At 57.0% G+C, this 18,379-nt stretch overlaps 1 protein-coding gene across 2 annotated transcripts; it reads left to right on the top strand.

The window, feature by feature from the left end:
• The first annotated feature begins 932 nt into the window (after nt 1-932).
• MED25 (mediator complex subunit 25) lies at nt 933-17,637 on the top strand. 2 transcript variants are annotated; one of them, XM_065899568.1, is made up of 18 exons: nt 933-1,089; nt 1,185-1,230; nt 1,456-1,580; nt 8,129-8,227; nt 8,625-8,745; nt 9,002-9,164; nt 9,295-9,425; nt 9,666-9,753; nt 9,850-10,043; nt 10,482-10,610; nt 11,028-11,113; nt 11,187-11,244; nt 11,337-11,444; nt 13,701-13,889; nt 14,219-14,290; nt 14,418-14,636; nt 14,890-15,073; nt 15,526-15,658. In XM_065899568.1, exons 1-18 carry the CDS (start codon nt 956-958, stop codon nt 15,621-15,623), a joined length of 2,244 nt encoding a protein of 747 aa, XP_065755640.1. In that variant the 5' UTR covers nt 933-955; the 3' UTR covers nt 15,624-15,658. The 2 variants fall into 2 exon arrangements, with proteins under 2 accessions (XP_065755640.1, XP_065755639.1); XM_065899567.1 differs by lacking the exon at nt 15,526-15,658 and adding an exon at nt 17,393-17,637 and having other exon boundaries at nt 956-1,089.
• The last annotated feature ends 742 nt before the right edge of the window (nt 17,638-18,379 follow it).

Here is an 18,379-nt window from a genome sequence, read left to right as displayed (position 1 = left end):
CAGATATTTGCTATTTTTAATATTTTTTGCGCGTGAGAAAAGCCTGCTCAGTTTCCTTCCCCATTAAAAAAAGCAAGTATTTCTATTTTCCTTAGTTTTTATTGATTAGTAACATGTATTTATGTAGTTACAATGACTTTCCCAGTTTACAGTATCGTTTTCAACTTGGTTCATGGAGTCTTATGCAAAGAGTTCAATATTTTACGTTCTCCGGCTTTGCTGTAATGATAAGAAACTCTTTTTCCAGTCTTCAGGATTATACAGGGTTATGCTTTCATTTGTTACATTTACATTTTTAATCCACCTGGAACGTATTTATGTTCTAGGCCAGTTTCTGGCTCTTCTCCCAGAAAACAACTAGCAGGTGTTGCTTAGCAACCTCCACTTGGGTTGGAGTTCGGCTTCTTTTCAGGGTGGGAAAAACAGCTGCACTCCCTTCAGAGTTGATTGCAACCTTAACGTGTTGCCTAGTAACCCCGTTTCGGATGCTGTGATTGGACCCTTTACACGACCCCCCCATCCCCCCAAGCCAGAAAGAACTTAACTAGAAACCTAATCTCTCTTTTAGAAAACAAGGGCAGCGTACGCGTTGCATAGCAACCAGGTCTCCAGACCCTCCCATTGAAACTAGCGTCGGAATCGTCGCCCCGCTCGAAAATGGCGGCTGACACACCGCTTTCAATGTATTTCGCTCTCGACAGTTCTGCCAATAATTCAGTCTTCCACATCAGGCCCCCGAAGGGGTTCGCTAGGTCCTTTTTGAGTCTTGCACACACTGGGTGCGAAGGAGGATGCAGATAAACCCACCAGCCCTGGGTGCCCCGCACAAACATGGCCGCTAGAGCGTCAACAGCGACGCAAGGCCGTCCGGCGCGGCTGCGCGCGCAGCGTAAGCGCATTTCCGCTCATCCCGCCCGCAGTAGCTACGGCGGCGGTGACGGCTGCGGCGCGGGGCATGGTCCCCGGGTCGGAGGGCCCGGCCCGCGCCGGGGGCCTCGTAGCTGACGTGGTGTTTGTAATTGAGGGCACGGCCAACCTGGGGCCCTACTTCGAGGGGCTCCGCAAGCACTACCTGCTCCCGGCCATCGAGTGAGTGCCGTTTCCGCGACTCCAACCCCGCCCTCCGACTTTAGTTTTCCACAGTCTCTTGCCTCACCCCGACCTTTCACCTCCGATCTTCACAGGTATTTTAATGGTGGTCCTCCTGCCGAGACGGACTTCGGGGGAGACGTGAGTCTTGGGACTCCTGAGTTTGAGGGAAGAGGGAAGCTGGGAATCCGGACTCCTGGGTCTGAGAGAGGAGGGGGCGGGGACCTGGACTCCTGGGTCTGAGGTGGGAGGGGCTGGGGTCTGGACTCCTGGGTCTAAGGGACGGGGAGCTGGGAGCCCCAACCCCCCTGAGGGAAAAGGGAGCTGGGGTCCCAGATAAAAAATTTTTCTGTCCTCCCCTTCCAGTATGGGGGGACCCAGTACAGCCTCGTGGTGTTCAACACGGTGGACTGCGCCCCAGAGTCCTACGTACAATGTCACGCTCCCACCAGCAGCGCCTATGAGTTTGTCACCTGGCTCGATGGCATTAAGTGAGCTCTTTTCTGGGCTTTGGGAAGGGTTGGGGGACCCAGTGACGGACCGCGGAGGAATGGTGGCTTGGATTTGAGCTGCAGGATCCATCCCCTCACATTAGTTGGCTGAAAAGGACTGTGATGGGGATTGTGGTTTTATCCCTAAGTCACTTCTGTGGTCGGTTCTGTGTGCTTAGCCGATGTTGCTGTCTGGCTCGGAAGTAGAAAGAACTTGCCAGTCAAGGAGGCCTGTGGAACTCCAGCACCCACGTGTGATTCCTCCCTTTTCTGCCTGTTGCTTCTCATTTCTACTCTAGTTCTCCATTTTCAGATGGAGGCATTGAAGCCTGAGTGCAAGAGGGGTGGGGCTAGGCCAAGATAAGCTAGGCCTCTGTGCTTTGGAGTGAACTGTGATAGTTCACATTGCAGGCTCTTGCAGGTGCAGACTGGGGCCACAGCGTGGTTCTGCCACAACAGAACTCTCTGTCCCCTGTGTCTAATAAATTTTGTCTCTAAAACGGGAAGGTTGGTAGTACTTATAGGTATCGTGTTACTTATTCACTATTGGGTAACAGATTAAAATTTAGCAGCTTGGGACTTCCCTGGCGGCCCAGTGGTTGGGACTCCACACTGCCCCTGCAGGGGGTACAGGTTGATATCTGGCTGGGAACTAAGATCCCACATGCCTGGAGGCGCGGCCAAAAAAAAAAAAAAACACAAGTGGCCTAAGACAACAGACATTTATTATCTCATGTGGTTTCTGTACGTAAGGAGTTCAGGGGTGGCTTCGATGGGTTGTTCTAGCTCAGGGTCTCTTGTGGGATTGCAGTTACCATGACTTCGGGCTGCAGTCATCCAACAGTTTGATTGCGACCGGAGGATCCATTTGCAGGGTGGCTCACCCTATGGCTATTGGCTAGAGGCCTCGATTCCTTGCCAGATGTTAGCCATGGGGCTGCTTGAGTGTCCTCCAACAGCTGTCTTTCCTCCACCTGAGCAATCCAACAGAAAGAGCAAAGAGGAAACCACAGAGCTTTTTATGATCAAATCTTGGAAGTCACACACCATCACTTCTGTCACATTCTGTTTGGTACACGAGTCAGTCCTGTCCAGTGTCTGAGGGGGCGTGAACACTAGGAGACGAGGATCATTGGAGACATGGTTACCGTGACTTTGTAGGGATACTTTGTGAATTAAACGAGTTGATGCCTCTTTAAAACAGTGCCTGACGCGTATTAAGTGCTACCTAAGCTTTTGCTGTTGTTTCGTGTTTTGGTTTCTTGGATTGCAGATGGATGATGGTAGTCCATGTCTCAGCACTCTTGGGAGGATCACAGGACCTGATTTTCATACTGTGTTTAGCTCAGGGTCTGGTCAGAGTTCATTAAATAACACCAGTTCGCTGTTACCTTTGTACGTCCCTGCAGCAAATGTTTGTTGAACACCTGCTTTGTTCCAGGCTGTATGCGCTGGAGTGGGTGCTGCATGTTCACTGCAAAGTTGACTCTTAAGTTTCTCCCTCATGGTCTTTAGAATTCATGGTCAGGGTAGAGCAGGGTTTCTCAGCGTCAGCACTGTTGACCCTTTGGGCCAAATGATTCTTCGTTACTGGGGGGCCGTACTATGCATTGTAAGGTGTTCAGTAGCATCTCCGGCCCCTGCCCCCCAGATGCCAGTGGCTACTTCCTTCCCCCAGTCTGACAAACAAAAATGTCTCCAGACGTTGTCAGGTATCTCCTTGGGGGCAGAATCCACCCCATTTAAGAACCTTTGGACTAGATTGTGGTAAGACTTGAATAATATTGAATGGGGGGCTCCTTGAGGCCCAAGTCCAAGTCTGATGTTCCTCAAGTCTCTAGCACCCAGCACAGGGCCTGGCACAAAGGAGGCCTAAGGAAAACTTTGTTGAACAAGTGAGTAAATGAATGAATGCCCAGAATGCGCTTCATAATCTGGTTTCCCCCCTGGTAAACTCCTATATAAACATCAAGACCCAACTCAAATGTCCTTTCCCTGATTCTGGCAAGCAGCCAGTTGCTCTCTCCTCTGACCCCATTGCTCCCAGGTGTTTCCCTGTCACAGCTTCACACCTCTGGACTGTGAATGTCCAGGACTTGGGTGTTTCTCCTGCTGTTTGCTTCCAGCTGGGGCCTGGGACCCAAGAGGCCTTAGGAGACCTTTGCTGAATAAATGAACGAGTGAAAGCTGTGAGGAAGATAATTACCAGGAAACCAAACCTTCTGGTGGGTGTCAGGAAAAGCAGTTAAACCCCCTTATTTAAAAATGTCAAGGGCACTGGGAAGATAAGAGGGAAATGCTTTCTGAATACTTTCATCCCGTATTCACCCTCCCCTTTAACCAACCTAGAATACACTGTACCTATAACCAAATAAAAAAGCTTTGTGTGCTGTATGCTCACCGAATCCTCCCAATCAGCTGATAAACGTTTTAAGCCATTATTTAATAGTCACAGTCGTCACTGTTTTATCAAGTCCTATGTAACTATCTAAATCCAGTTTCTGTGGCATTAAGGGCCATTCTGTAACAGAGATCACGAAGAAAGTCAGCAAGTTTTGTTCACGCTTGGAGAAATCTTATCTTTTCCTGGAACATCCATCGCTTATGGAACAAAGCAGGCAGTGTGATTTTTTTTTTTTCGTTTTTCTTTTTTGCGGTACGCGGTCCTCTCACTGTTGTGGCCTCTCCTGTTGCGGAGCACAGGCTCCAGAAGCGCAGGCTCAGCGGCCATGGCTCACGGGCCCAGCCGCTCCGCGGCATGTGGGATCTTCCTGGACAGGGACACGAACCCGTGTCCCCAGCATCGGCAGACGGACTCTCAACCACTGCGCCACCAGGGAAGCCCGGCAGTGTGATTTTTGAAATGTCCTTGCTTTGGAGAGGTTCATTTCTGATGTTACATTTTCCTTTCTGACAAGGGGGGTGGTTCCCCCTCCCCCTTACAGCTAGTGACCCAGCATCAGAAAAGCTAGGGTAGGGACTTCCTTGGTGGCTCGGTGGTTAAGAATCTGCCTGCCAACTCAGGGGACATGGGTTCAAGCCCTGGTCCGGGAAGATCCCATGTGGCACGGAGCAGCTAAGCCCGTGCGCCACAACTACTGAAGCCTGTGTGCCTAGAGCCTGTGCTCCACAAGAGAAGCCACTGCAACGAGAAGCCCACGCACCGCAACAAAGAGTAGCCCCCACTTGCCACAACTAGAGAAAGCCTACACGCAGCAACGAAGACCGATTGCAGCCAATAAATAAATTAATAATAATAAAAAAAGATTAAAAAAAAAAACAGGATAAGGTAGAAGGAAAATAGCCCAGGTGTCTTCCCCATAGCGTTGTGACAGCGCCTTTGTGCCTTCATTCATTCAACAGATGTTTGTGGGGCAAATTATTCCAGGCACCGAGGAGTCAGGGGGTATGAGGCAGGCAGAGTTCTCGCCCTCTTGGAGCCAGTGTTTCCCTGGGGTGATGGGCTGGGCAGGGGTCTGGCAGTAGGAAGTCCCTGGTCAGAGCTGGCTGCTGTTCATGTTCCTTCAGTCCCTCTGGGGGGCTCCTGGGGCCTGTTAGCCCATGAAAGTGGGTGGTGAGGACTCAGTGGTGTGACATCGGGCGGAACAATTGGGGGCAGAGGCATGAGGATGAGGAATCATTTTATTTTTACTTTATTACTTGAGGGGTTTATTTGAAACTTTATGATATTTAAAACATGTTTTGCAACTGGTCATGCTTTCTCCCATTCCCCATTTTTTTTTTTTTTTTTTTTTTTTTTTTTTTTTGGCCGTGCCACACAGCTTGTGGGATCTTAGTTCCCCAACCAGGGATGGAACCTGGGCCCTCGGCAGTGAGAGCATGGGGTCCTAACCACTGGACTGCCAGGGAATTCCCTCTCCCACTGCCCATTTTTGAGTTTTTCTCATTTCTTGGACAAAATATTTGTTACGTGTCCCTCTCTGAGTTGGTAAAAGATGGCTTATGCTTACTGTTCAATAAGAAAAAAAGCCAGCTTTGGGATCTCAAAGTGGTCAATCGCACTTTCCCTCGTAAATTATTTTTTTTTTTAGAAATTGAGGTGAAATTCACATAACGCACAGTCATTTTATTTTATTTATTTTTAAATATTGATTTATTTTTTGCTGCGTTGGGTCTTCATTGCTGTGTGCCAGCTTTCTTTAGTTGCAGCGAGCGGGGGCTACTCTCTGTTGTGGTGTGCGGGATTCTCACTGCAGTGGCTTCTCTTGTTGTGGAGCACGGGCTCTAGGCGCGCAGGCTTCAGTAGTTGGGGCTCGCGGGCTCTAGAGCGCAGGCTCAGTATTTGTGGCGCACGGGCTTAGTTGCTTCGCGGCCTGTGGGATCTTCCCGGACCAAGGCTCGAACCCATGTCCCCTGCGTTGGCAGGCGGATGCTTAACCACTGTGCCACCAGGGAAGTCCAACAGGCAGTTATTTTAAAGTGAACAATTCAGTGAGGTTTAGTACATTCAAAATGTTGTGCAACCAACCACCTTCTCTGTTTAGTTCTGGAACATTTTTATCACCCTAAAAGGAGACCCCGAATGCTTGAAGCAGTTGCTTCCTGTCTCTCCCCCTGCGCCCTCACCCCGGTCTCCTTAGCCCCAGCCATGAAGATGGCTTGATTTTTTCCAGCACAGGAAGCTGGCAGTAGGGTGGATCCAGAGTTGGTTCATTTATCGGGGTCTCCCCCAACTCTGTGCCATTCAAATTCCTGTGCAAACCGCAGTCTCGGTGGTGAGGAAGAGGATGGCTGGGGAGTGGGTCGTGGGGAGGAACAGTGGTGTGGCCTGAGCACCCTGAGAGTGGGAGCAGAGGGCAGGAGTCTACACCGGGAAAGCATTCAGGTAGGGCACAGAGGGGTCATGCTTCGGTGGCTCACTTACTCAGCAGGCATTTCCCGAGACTCTGTGTGTACTTTTAGAGCTGGCTCAGACCACTGGGTCTCCCTCACTGAGGGCTGCACCGTCTGGAGGGGAGGTGGGCTGTGGAAGGAAGCTTGACATTCGCAGTATTGGGGGACACGTGATGTGATCGAGGGTGGGCCCTGAGATCAGGTGGCAGGTGAGGAAGGCTTCCTGGAGGAGGATGACACTGGGCTGGGTGTCTGGTTAGGTAAGCAGGGTTTCTACCTGTGCCAGAAGGGGCAGTGGTACATGGTCTTGGGGTGGACAGCACAGGCAGAGGCCTGGGTGCGTGGCTGATCACGGAGTCCAGGGGCACCCAAGAAGCTCTGGAGGACTTGCACCCAGAGAGGATGGAGTGGAAGGTGGAAAAGGCCCCAGATGCCCAGCTGAGGGCTTGGCTCTATTCTGGCCTTGATGGCCAGGGTTGGATTTGAAGCCATTTGTTTATGTAACACACAGTTCCCAAGGCCTCCCTTGTGCCAGGCTTGGTGGGGTGGGGTCGGTGAGGCTGGCGACAAGGGAGGTCAGAGACCCCGTCCCTGCCTTGTCGGGGAGACAGGTGCCGACACAGACACAGGGGCCACGGTTCAGAGCAACAGGGCCCTTAGGGCTCCCAGAGCGGGGCCTAGTCTGCACAGATGTCCCCTGCGGCAAAGGTTCAGCCTTGTGACCACATGACCCGAAGAATCATGGTGACAACAGCTGCAGTCTAGCAGAGGCCTGCCACAGGCCACACGGGGACAGACACTGGGGACCCCTCTGTAGATCAGCTTGGGGAGAAACCCAGATCTGTGTGTAGTCGTTTCCTGGGGCTGCTGTAACAGTACTAGAAACAAGGTGGCTTACAGCAGCAGAAAGTTATTGTCTCGCAGTTCTGGGTCCAGGAGTCTGAGATCGGGGGGGGGGGGACAGGGCTGTGCTCCCTCTGGAACTTTAGGGGAGGGTTCCTTCCTTGCCTCTTCCACCTTCTGGTCGCCCCAGACGTTCCTTGCCCTGTGGCAGTGACATTCTGATCTCCACGTGGCGTTCTCCCTGTGTCTCGTCACATCCACATTGCCTTTCTTCTGAGTGTGTCTGTCTCTGTGTCCCGAGTCCCTCTTCTTATAAGGACACCGGTCATATTGGATTAAGGCCACCCTAAGGACCTCATTGTAGCCTGTTTACCTCTGTAAAGACTCTGTTTCCAAATCAGGTCACATCCTAAGGTGTGGTGGAGGGCTAGGACTTAAGCATACCTGTTTTGGGGGACCCAATTAAACCCATAACACTGTGGGAAGACAGAGGAGGCCCCTGCACCAGGCTGGGAAGCTGGGGTGAGGCCAGGGCAGATGGCCCAGAGAGGGCAAGGTGCACAGGGACTGGGACACAGCACAGGATCCTGGGCTTAGAGTCCTGGGCCCTTTCTCTGTTCCATCCTCTGATGGGGCCTCTTGCCAGAGGGACTGCCTTGCAGGAGATGACAAATGTCCCCTGTCCTCGTGCCAGCACTGGGGATAGAGCAGGAAACTCGGCAGTGTCCCTGTCCCAAGGTGCACAGTCTATGAGGAGGGATGGCACAGGTTCGGGCCCTTCCAGGGTGGCCCAGGGGCTGGGGGCTGGAGCCGCAGGGCCCCCCAGGGGCTGACCGCCTGGCCCCCTGCAGGTTCATGGGCGGGGGTGGCGAGAGCTGCAGCCTCATCGCGGAAGGCCTCAGCACAGCCCTGCAGCTGTTCGATGACTTCAGGAAGATGCGGGAGCAGATGTGAGTGGCCCACGCTGGTCTCTGTCCGCCGGGCACGTAGCCTGCTTTGCTTGTCGTGGGGCTCCACGCCCGGCCTCACTGTGGGGAGGTGGGTGGGCTCTGCGTGCTGGACACGGGGCTGGGAAGCAGGCGGTGTCCAGGCGGTGTTCTGGTGAGGACCCCTGGCCCGTGCCCAGTCTCGGTGTCCTCATCAAAGGGGAGCCAGCTCTGGGTCTGCTTCCTGCCTGCCCTGCTTGCCGGGCATCTTCCGGGCCTCAGTGCTCTCAGCTGTGAAATAGGGGCCTGACTCCTGACTTCCTGTGGGCCGGAGGACTTGCGCCTCTGCTGGTGCCGGCTCTGGGTCTTTTCTCAGGGCCCCTGTTGACACGCGCTCCACATCTTTCCTTGTCCTCGGCAGCGGCCAGACACACCGAGTCTGCCTCCTTATCTGTAACTCGCCCCCGTACCTGCTGCCTGCTGTCGAGAGCACCACATACTCTGGGTGCACGACGGAGACCCTCGTGCAGAAGATTGGGGAGGTGAGGGCTCCTGGGTCTGAGGGAGGAGGGCTGGGGCCTGCTGCCTTGGGCCACAGGATCGCCACAGACCCCGTGGCCAGCTCTGCTGGCTCCTGTGGGAAGAACTATAACCCAGAATTCTCTGGGGCAGCTAATACAGGTCTTGGGGTCTCCTGTCCCAAAGCCCGATGGGATTTGGTTTTAGGGCCCAGCAGTGTGTGACAGCCAGGGCTTGGCCTGGTGGCTTTGTCCTGACTGCTTGTCCCCTCTCCTGTAGCGAGGAATCTACTTCTCCATCGTGTCTCCCCGGAAGCTGCCTGCCTTGCGGCTCCTGTTCGAGAAAGCAGCTCCCCCGGCCATGCTGGAGCCGCTGCAGCCGCCAGCAGACGTGAGCCAGGACCCGCGGCACATGGTGCTCGTGCGGGGGCTTGTGCTGCCAGGTGAGGCCCGGGTGCTGCTGGGGGGACGGGGGTGGGAGGGGCGTCCTCCCCGGCTTCTTCTGACTTGGATTTTCTTCCCGTCTCTCAATCCCCTTCTCGTGGGGCTCGATCACCCATCCTTGGCTCTCAGTCGGAGGTGGCTCGGCCCCCGGCCCCCTGCAGCCGAAGCAGCCTGTGCCCCTGCCTCCAGCACCACCCTCGGGGGCCACGCTCTCAGCAGCCCCCCAGCAGCCTCTGCCCCCTGTCCCCCAGCAGTACCAGGTGCGAACATCACCGGGGAAGGGACACGCTCCTGGGGCCTTGAGGGAGCCCTGGCCCCTTGGGAGAGACCTAGCTGGATGTTGGGCCTTGGGGGTGATGGGTGTCTCCCTTGAGACACCTGGAGAGTAGAACTTTTAGGGCTGGGGAATCACGTCCCTGTGGGGTGATGGGAGTCACGAGCTCCTGCGATATTGGGGCTGGGGAGGGTGGTCCTCACCAGCCCCTCCCCTCTACCGCCAGGTCCCTGGGAACCTGAGTGCAGCCCAGGTCGCTGCCCAGAACGCAGTGGAGGCCGCCAAGAACCAGAAGGCTGGGCTGGGCCCTCGCTGTGAGTCCTGGGCGGGGATGTGGCAGGGCGGGGTGGGGGCAGCCGGGCCACTCGCCACACACCTGCCCCCACCGCTTCCCTTGGTCTCTCCCGCAGTCTCGCCCATCAGCCCCCTTCAGCAAGCCGCTCCGGGAGTCGGTCCCCCCTACAGCCAGGCCCAGGCCCCCCCACTGCCCCCAGGGCCCCCCGGCGCCCCCAAGCCACCTCCTGCTTCCCAGCCCAGCCTGGTCTCCACTGTGGCCCCTGGCCCGGGCCTGGCCCCCCCTGCACAGCCAGGGGCACCATCCATGGTAGGTACCTGCCTTCTGGCTGCTAACACAGTGCAGGGGAGGAGCAGTTGGCTTTTCTGAGGAGGCCCAAGGGCACGGGGGTCTTGTTGTTCGGCGTCCTCAGGGGCTCATGGAGCTTGTGCTATAGGCAACACTGAGACTACAGGGTCCGGGGGCAGAATCATGGGGTTTGTGGTTCCAGGTGAGTGAAGACTGTTCTCAGGAGCCCGAGGGCTCCCGGGAGTGCAAGACATCAGGGCCTTGAGAGTCTTTGAATCCTACAGGGTCAGAGCATTTATGGTCCCAGGCATGGTGGCCCAGTGGTGTTCTGGGCCTGGGGGGTGCAGAGGAAGGGACCTTCGTCCCGTTCTGCTTGTTGGTTTGTCCCTCTCTCAGGACACTCCCCCCCAGAAGATGGTCTGACCCTGCCCCATGGCCCTCCTTCCTCCCCTCTGTCAGGCGGGCACCGTGGCCCCAGGCGGGGTGAGTGGCCCTTCTCCGGCCCAGCTCGGGGCCCCGGCCCTCGGCGGGCAGCAGTCAGTCTCCAACAAACTCCTGGCCTGGAGCGGGGTCCTCGAGTGGCAGGAGGTGAGTGGATCCATAGGGCCAGGCCTGGTGGGGTGCAGGGTTAGGCCGGGGCCCCCATGGGGTCGTGGGACTTGTGGTCCTGAGGATGGTCCCAAGGACACGTGGGATTTATAGCCCGGAATTCAGGACTAAGAGAGGAGAGAGGTCTTGGATTCTCGGTCCAGGGAAGATCCGGGGGATGGTAGCATCTAGGGGACAGAGGGCTGTGGGATTCGGAGGCAAGAGGAGGAGCCCCAGCGTTTGTGGAATTTGAAAGCTAGAGGATTGTGGGACTGATGGTCTGGCGGAGGGGCCCAGGGCTTGTGGGACTTAAACTGGGGTGGGGGTCCTGAGTTTCGGGGCTCCCAGGGTAGGGCAGGAGAGGCCAAGGGGGTGGAGGCTCAGGGCCTTTCTCACTGTGACATGCCCTTCCTGCAGAAGCCCAAACCTGCCTCCGTGGACGCCAACACCAAGCTGACTCGGTCACTGCCCTGTCAGGTCTACGTGAATCACGGCGAGAACCTGTAGGTGCCCGCTGGGGGGTGGGCGGCGAGCTGGGGTGTGCACTTCCTGACGCCCCTCCCGTTGTCGCCCCAGGAAGACAGAGCAGTGGCCGCAGAAGCTGATCATGCAGCTCATCCCGCAGCAGCTGCTGGTGAGCGGCGGGAGAGGACAGCCGCCCGCCCCTCCCGCCCCTGTCCTCACGCCCCTGCTCCGCTCGCTGGCTCACGTCAGTGTCTCCCGCAGACCACCCTGGGCCCTTTGTTCCGGAACTCAAGGATGGTCCAGTTCCACTTCACCAACAAGGACCTGGACTCCCTCAAAGGCCTCTACCGCATCATGGGCAACGGCTTTGTGAGTGGGGTGGGGGGGGGGGGCAGGTGGCCACTCCCCATCCTCGTGGGCCCAAGGGAGCCACTTTTGATGGTGGGGCTGCCTTTGTGACCTCGGGTTCCTCAGCCTTAGCTTTTTTTTTTATAATTACAACAAGCAGCAGATTGAGGTCCGTTCCATGTTAAAACCCTTGGCTCTGACGGGGGTTTGCTGGGCTGGCTTCCTGGGGCCAAGAATGACAGAAATGTATTCTCTCGCACTTCGGGAAAAGAGGAGTCTGAATGAAATCAGGGTGTCAGCAGGGCCGTACTCTCTGAAGCCTCTAGGGGAAGACCCTTCCTTGCCTCCTACAGCTGGTAGCCCCCGGCGGGGTTGGCTTTAGGCAGCAAAACTCCAGTCTCTGTTTCCGTTGTCACATGGCTGTCAAAACTCCAGTCTCTGTTTCCGTTGTCACATGGCTGTCTTCCCTCTGTGTGTTTCTTCCCTGTGTGTGTGTCTCTGTCGTCTTATGAGGACACCAGTCCTTTGGACTGGGGTCTGCTTTAATGATCTCATCCTAACTTGTTACATCTGCAAACACCCTATTTCCAAATAAGGTCACATTGACAGGTGCTGGGGTTTGGCACTTCAGCATGTCTTTCTGGAGGATACAGTTCAACTCATAACACTGAGGGAGGCTCTCTAAATAGAGCAGAACCAGTTAATGAGTACATCCTGTGGACCTGGCACTTTTCTAGAGAGGGGACTTTTGGCGGATTACCTCATGGAATCCTCAGGAAAATTCTACAAAGAAGGTGATCCTGAGAGTTGGGAATACCTCCAACTGCAGATAGCAATATACCCAACCAGCAGAGTTTTTAGAGCAGATAGATGATTGGGGTGGAGGCTTACAACAACAGTTCACGCTTTCTCCTAGTCCCGTGTGTGTCAGCTGGGCTCAGCTGGGCTAGTCTTGCCTGGGGACTCTTGTGGGGGTTACTGTCAGGTGGCGGCTGAGACTGTGGTCATCTGAAAGCTCACCTGGGCTGGAGGTGCAAGATGGCCCACTCACATGGTGCGGTCAGTGGGGTTCAGCTGGACCTGGCCATCCGGGTGCCCACATGTGGCCTCCCCGTTTGGCTTGGGCTTCTTCAAAGCATGGCAGCTGGGTTCTGAGAGGGATGTCCCCAAAGCGAGCATTGTACAAGCAGGCATTCATTTGTGACACGTAACAGGACATCCAGAGGTGAGCAGCTCTCGGGGTTAGTTATGTAGCCCCATGATGTCAGGGCCAGGATCTCTGGGGTTCTCTTGGCTTCTCTCTAGTGGTTGTAAGATGGCTTTCGAAGCTCGAGGACTCTTGTTTGACTTGATGTAGGAAGGCAGGAAGGAGGCGTGGCATCAGCCGTGTATTTCCCTTTCTTTAGGAGAGCACTTTCCCACACTCGTGGGCAGGCTTCCCTTCAGGTCCTGGGCCAGACCCAGGCCACTGGGCCACCCCTGGCTGCATAGGAGAGCATCGGGGAACAGGCACCCATGAGTGCACTGGGACCCAGACATGTTGCTACCCAAACGGAATCGGGGTTCTCTACCCAGGGGAGAAGGGCAGATGGTAGACAGCTAGCAGGGTCTGCCTCACGTGAGAAAGCAAGGCTTACTTGGCCAAGGTTCTACAGGGGGGACCTCAGTCTTATCAGCCCCTCCTCCCCCAAGAGCCCAGCTCCTGAATACCCTGCGTATTACGGCCTTACCTGACGTTCGCTAACGTTTCCCGGGTACTTCCGTGCGTCCAGCCATGGGCAGGCTGCCTGATGTGGGTCGGCACATCCCGGAGTCACATCCCCTGTGGTGTTAGCGCTGCTGCCCACGGTTCTCACTGCGGGTACTGAGGCTGGGAGGGTGTGGCGCCCCCAAGGGCCTCTTGGATTCCCAGTCAGTCACGTATCCGCCACCACCTTTGACCACATGATTCCAGTGTCAGCTCTCTGTTGAAGCCCCTCCCTCTCAGCCGTGAGCCCTCCCAGCCTCCCGCAGTGTGGCAGAGTTGGGGGGACTTCCTCTCTGCTCTCCTGCCCGGTGGTCAGCAAGTGCCCAAGTGAACAGGTGCCCAGCCTCGCCCTGTTCCTTTGGGCACCCAGCTCTCTGGAGCAGCCTCAAGCCAAACCTTGAGTCTCCTCCACCTTTCAGAGCAGGAAGCTTGCCACTCCCGGCCTGTGGGGCCTCTAGAACCATCTGAAACCCGGAAGGGTGGGAGGCCTCCTCCTCCAGGGTGTGACCAGTTACGATCCCCTCCCCCAGGCGGGCTGCGTGCACTTCCCGCACACGGCCCCCTGCGAGGTGCGTGTGCTGATGCTCCTGTACTCGTCCAAGAAGAAGATCTTCATGGGCCTCATCCCCTACGACCAGAGCGGCTTCGTCAACGGCATCCGGCAGGTCATCACCAACCATAAGCAGGTCCAGCAACAGAAGCTGGAGCAGCAGCGTGGGGTGAGCGCCGCGGCTCCCGGCCCCAGAGCTCACGGCCAGACCCTGCAGGGCCCTCCTGGGGCTCCAGCGCTGGGCACTTACTCCCGCCAAGTTCAGTCCCGTCCCCGTGTTGCCATGCACCATTGCTCTCCTTTTTTAGTGTTCTTGTCGGATCTCCAAGACACAGCCCCCTCTTGGGGACCTGGGAATGTAAGGTTTACCTCCCAGACCTGCCCACCCGCTGCAGAAAAGGTCCCCAGCTCCTGACAGGTTCCCTCTCAGGGCGCAGACCCTCCCCGACATGGGGACGCCCCGCCAGCCACTGATCTGCTCCCTCTCTCCCCACACAGATGGGGGCACAGCAGGCCCCCCCGGGGCTGGGCCCCATTCTGGAGGACCAGGCAAGGCCCTCGCAGAACCTGGTGAGGACAGGGCCAGTGGGGTCAGGGCCCGGGCGGGGGCGGCCCCAGAGGAGGCTGTGATTCTGACCCCACCGCAGAGGTCAAGGTGTCTGGGGGCTCTGCCCTCACCCCCGTCTCTTCCCGTCAGCTCCAGCTCCGCCCGCCGCAGCCCCAGCCGCAGGGTACTGTGGGGGCCTCTACGGCCACGGGGCAGCCGCAGCCACAGGGTGCTGCCCAGGCGCCCCCGGGCGCCCCACAAGGCCCTCCCGGAGCGGCCCCCGGCCCGCCCCCTCCCGGACCCATCCTTCGGCCCCAGAACCCCGGGGCCAACCCCCAACTGCGGAGCCTCCTCCTCAACCCACCACCGGTGAGATTTGGGGGCGGGGGGCAGATGGGAGCTGTGGGTCCTGGGCCTTGACAGTTTGATTCCTTTCATCTTGGAGGCGGGAGGTTGGTTTGATTAGAGGGTGTGACTGGCAGCCCGCCTGGCTCCTCCCCATGTGTCTTACGTGGGCTTCTGATCAGATTCCTTGGAAGAAAGACCAGAAGCTACCCGAGGGGCTGGGGGAGGTGGGGGCTCCCCACCAGGGCCCTCTGAGCTGCTTTCCTTGTTCTCCCAGCCCCAGACTGGGGTGCCCCCGCCTCAGGCCTCCCTCCACCACCTGCAGCCACCAGGGGCCCCTGCACTGCTGCCCCCACCGCACCAGGGCCTGGGGCAGCCCCAGCTGGGGCCCCCGCTCCTGCACCCGCCGCCGCCGGCCCAGTCTTGGCCTGCACAGCTTCCCCCAAGGGCTCCACTGCCAGGTAAGGGGGTTCGGGGGCGGCCAGGGTCCTGGACTGAGGATCCCAACAGCCCCTGGACCGGAGCCCCAAGACCAGTGACTTCTGGGAAGTAAAGTTCTGGGATTGAAGAATAGCGGGTCCCCCGTGGCTCTTGGGGCTCTAAGGGCTCCTGGGGGACCAAGGAGGCAGGAGCTCTCCCCACCATTCCCCTCCTGCGTGTCTTCCTGGGGTTGCTGGGAAACGTAGTCTTAGGGCCAGAGAGGTATGTTGGGGGATGGGCTCCCAAAGGCTTAACGGGAAACAGACTATCTGTGGTCACATGGCGTCAGAAGGCGCCTCTGTGGGTCCCCCCAGGTCTTCCTAGACCACTCAGTGCCTTGGGCTCCCAGAGGAGGAGGGAGGAAGCAGGTCCAGGGCCCTCCAGGGCCCCAGGGACTACTGGGAGATGCAGTCCCTTCCCCACTGCCCCCCAGGTCAGATGCTGCTCAGCGGGGGTCCCCGGGGCCCGGTCCCCCAGCCGGGCCTGCAGCCCAGCGTCATGGAGGACGACATCCTCATGGACCTCATCTGAACCCCCGACACCCAATAAAGTTCCTTTTAACACACGCCCCGGCTCCCGTCACTGACATCCCCCAGGACTGGGCAGGAGGAGATGGGGGGAGACACCTCTGTCCTTGTTCTCGCTTCAACAGACGTCCCTGAGGCCCCGGGTGGTGAGGCCAGGGCCTTGGCGGCGAGTCAGGCAGTCTGGTGCAGCCTGGCTCCAGGGAGATGTGGAGGCAGCAGGCAGGGCCCCCAGGACCACGTGCACTCGTGGAGCTAGAGAGCGTACCAGGTGGGCCCGGAGGAGGCCTCTGAGCCAGCTGGGCTTGGCAGCATCTGTGAGAAGCAGGAGTCAGGGAGGCTGGGAAGGCAGGCGCTGGCGGTCTAGGTGCGGAGACCACAGAAATGAACGTGTGGGGGCAGGAGGAAGCTTGGGGTGGTCAGAGGAGCGAGTTCATCCTTCTGGAGCACGAGCATAAGGGAGGGGGGCCTAGAGAGGTGGGCAAGCGCCAGGCTGGGACGGGGCTCAGATTCCAAACCAAGCAGCTGGAGGCTTGTCCAGGGGATGCAGAAGAGCTGCAGGAGGCCACGAGCAGGGGCCAGGCCTGGGTCGGCTGGCTCTCAGAAAGCCCCCTCAGGGCTATGGGATGTGATGGGGCAGGACGGAAGGCAGGTAGGGGTCTGGGGCAGTTTCCCTGGGGAGAGGAGAGGCCAGAGGAGGGGCTGGGCCGAGTCGGGGGGCAGGAGGGGTGAGGCTAGAGACTAGTGTGCTGTGTGAAGAAAGCTGGGGGTGTGCGGGCGGGGTTGAGGGCGGTGCCCAGGGCCTGGCCTGGGTGTGTGGTAGACAGTGGGCCTCCCTGAGGCAGGGAGCTGGGAGAAGGAGCCAGTAGTGAGTGTGACGGTCCAAGGACATCCAAGTGACCAAGGCCGTGTTGGGAGCTCAGGATGTGTGTCCTTAGCGACAGTCTGTGTTTGGTGGTTGAAGACACCAGAATGGATGAGGTCTCATGTGGAGAGGGCAGGCTCCATCCAGGTCCCAGGCAGAGACCTACCTTCCAGGGCTTTGGACAGGGTGGACAGTGGAGCCATCCTGGTGATGGGAAACCCAGCAGGAATGTAAGGAGGATGTACAGGTTTGGGATGTAATGAGGCAAGGGGCCTCGGGTCGTCCTTAGAGAGACGTCCAGGGGACGGCTGGATACAGACACGTGGCTGGAGCACAGGGGTGCTCTGGCCTGGGGGCAGAAAATTAGTTGTCCGTTGTCAGACCCTAGAGCAGTGTTGCTCAGAGAGTGGTCCACGGCTGGACCACCAGCATCCGCATTGTTTGAGATGCCGGTTAACATCAGATTCCCGGGCCCCGTCCCAGGAGAGAGGTTGCAATCTGGTGGCCCGTGGGCCACTCTACAGATGAGTTTTGTTTGGCCTTCCCTGTGTTAGCATATGTGGCATTTTTTTTCCTAACAAGTTAGTTGTAAAAATCAGGATAATTCACACACACGCACACACACACACACACACACACACACAAAATCTGCAGTCTTGGCTTCTCTTGACAAGTCAGAAGATCTGGCACCCCTGGGCCCGCCCTTCTGCCTAGCAAACAACGGGCTGGAGCTGCCCCTTTCCATGGGGCGTGTGCTCTCTGGTTCGCCACAGTCCCCACCACTCCCTCTTGACTCCCCTACCACGAGGCAGGAGGCTGTTGCCTTTGGCACGGGGCTTGCACTGTTGTTGTTCCTGTGGTAGCGTTCGGAGACAGTGAAATCTTTCTTGTACCCATGTCTCTACCAAAAGTGGCAAAACGAAAGAGAGAACGAGAGGGCCACGTGTTTCGAGAGAAATGGGAGCGAGCCTATTTCTTTGTGGAGGTGAAGAGCATGCCTACGTGCTTAATATGCAAAAAAATCGTGTCTGTGTTGAAAGAATACAACCTGAGGCGTCACTATGAATCCAAGCACAGTAAGAGCTTCGACCAGTACACAGAGCAGACGCGAGATGCGATACTCAATGAACTGAAAAAGGGCCTCAAGTGTCAGTAGGGCTGGTTTTGGGAAGCGGACGGGAGCAGTGGCATGGCTGCCACGCACGGTTCCGGAATCACGTGAAAAGAGTCACCTGGGCGTTCCAGCCTTCCGACAGCGAGTTTATAAGGGAGCAGAAATGACGCCTCCCAAACAGAAACTCATGTCTGTCTGGACCATCCTTTAAGTCTAGCAGGCATCTGCATCCCACGGGGAGGTGAAGAGAAATCCGAAGACTGACAAGTCCGGTTGCTTGAATGAGTCAAATCAATCGTGGCCTTTTCTATCGCTGCTCATGAACTGTTACCACCCAGTTAGCTTTATTTATTTGTGGTGTGGAGAATCTCGATGTGACCGAAGAAACCTGTGACACGGTGCCAAGGCAGGCCCAACACCGGGAAGTGACCTGTTCTCTGTGTGTTGAGAGAAATGCACAGTTTCACGGAGACTGGTCAAAATGGCTGAGCACAGCTACAGACCGTGGTAGTGATCAAACGATCAGTGTCACACGGGACCGACAGGGGACGCCTTGATCCGAGGACTCAGATCGTTGCCTCAGCCACCAGGCACTGACCTTACTAAGAAAGTCAACGGAACACAGGACACGACGTCCATGACAGGCTCGTGTACCTTAACCACGGGCAGGCTGGCGATGAACTTGACCCAGTGTGTTTCATAGAAGCTCTGTGACCTGGTTGTCACAGGACATGTGGAAGCAGTCTGAACCGTTGCAGTCCATCCACTTGGTTCATTTCAGATG

The sequence above is a fragment of the Phocoena phocoena genome, chromosome 20 (assembly GCF_963924675.1).
Source record: "Phocoena phocoena chromosome 20, mPhoPho1.1, whole genome shotgun sequence".
Taxonomy (NCBI): domain Eukaryota; kingdom Metazoa; phylum Chordata; class Mammalia; order Artiodactyla; family Phocoenidae; genus Phocoena; species Phocoena phocoena.
The sequence above is the reverse complement of the archived record's forward strand: the minus strand, read 5'-3'. Positions and strand labels throughout refer to the sequence as shown.

What these genes read in the sequence shown, in the direction of transcription:
- MED25 (XM_065899567.1), top strand. Translation starts at nt 956, where the DNA reads ATGGTCCCCGGGTCGGAGGGCCCGGCCCGCGCCGGGGGCCTCGTAGCT. An exon ending in TCATCCCGCAGCAGCTGCTG is followed by an intron (nt 11,245 to 11,336) that starts GTGAGCGGCGGG and finishes TGTCTCCCGCAG; the next exon opens with ACCACCCTGGGCCCTTTGTT. An exon ending in TCCTCCTCAACCCACCACCG is followed by an intron (nt 14,637 to 14,889) that starts GTGAGATTTGGG and finishes TTGTTCTCCCAG; the next exon opens with CCCCAGACTGGGGTGCCCCC.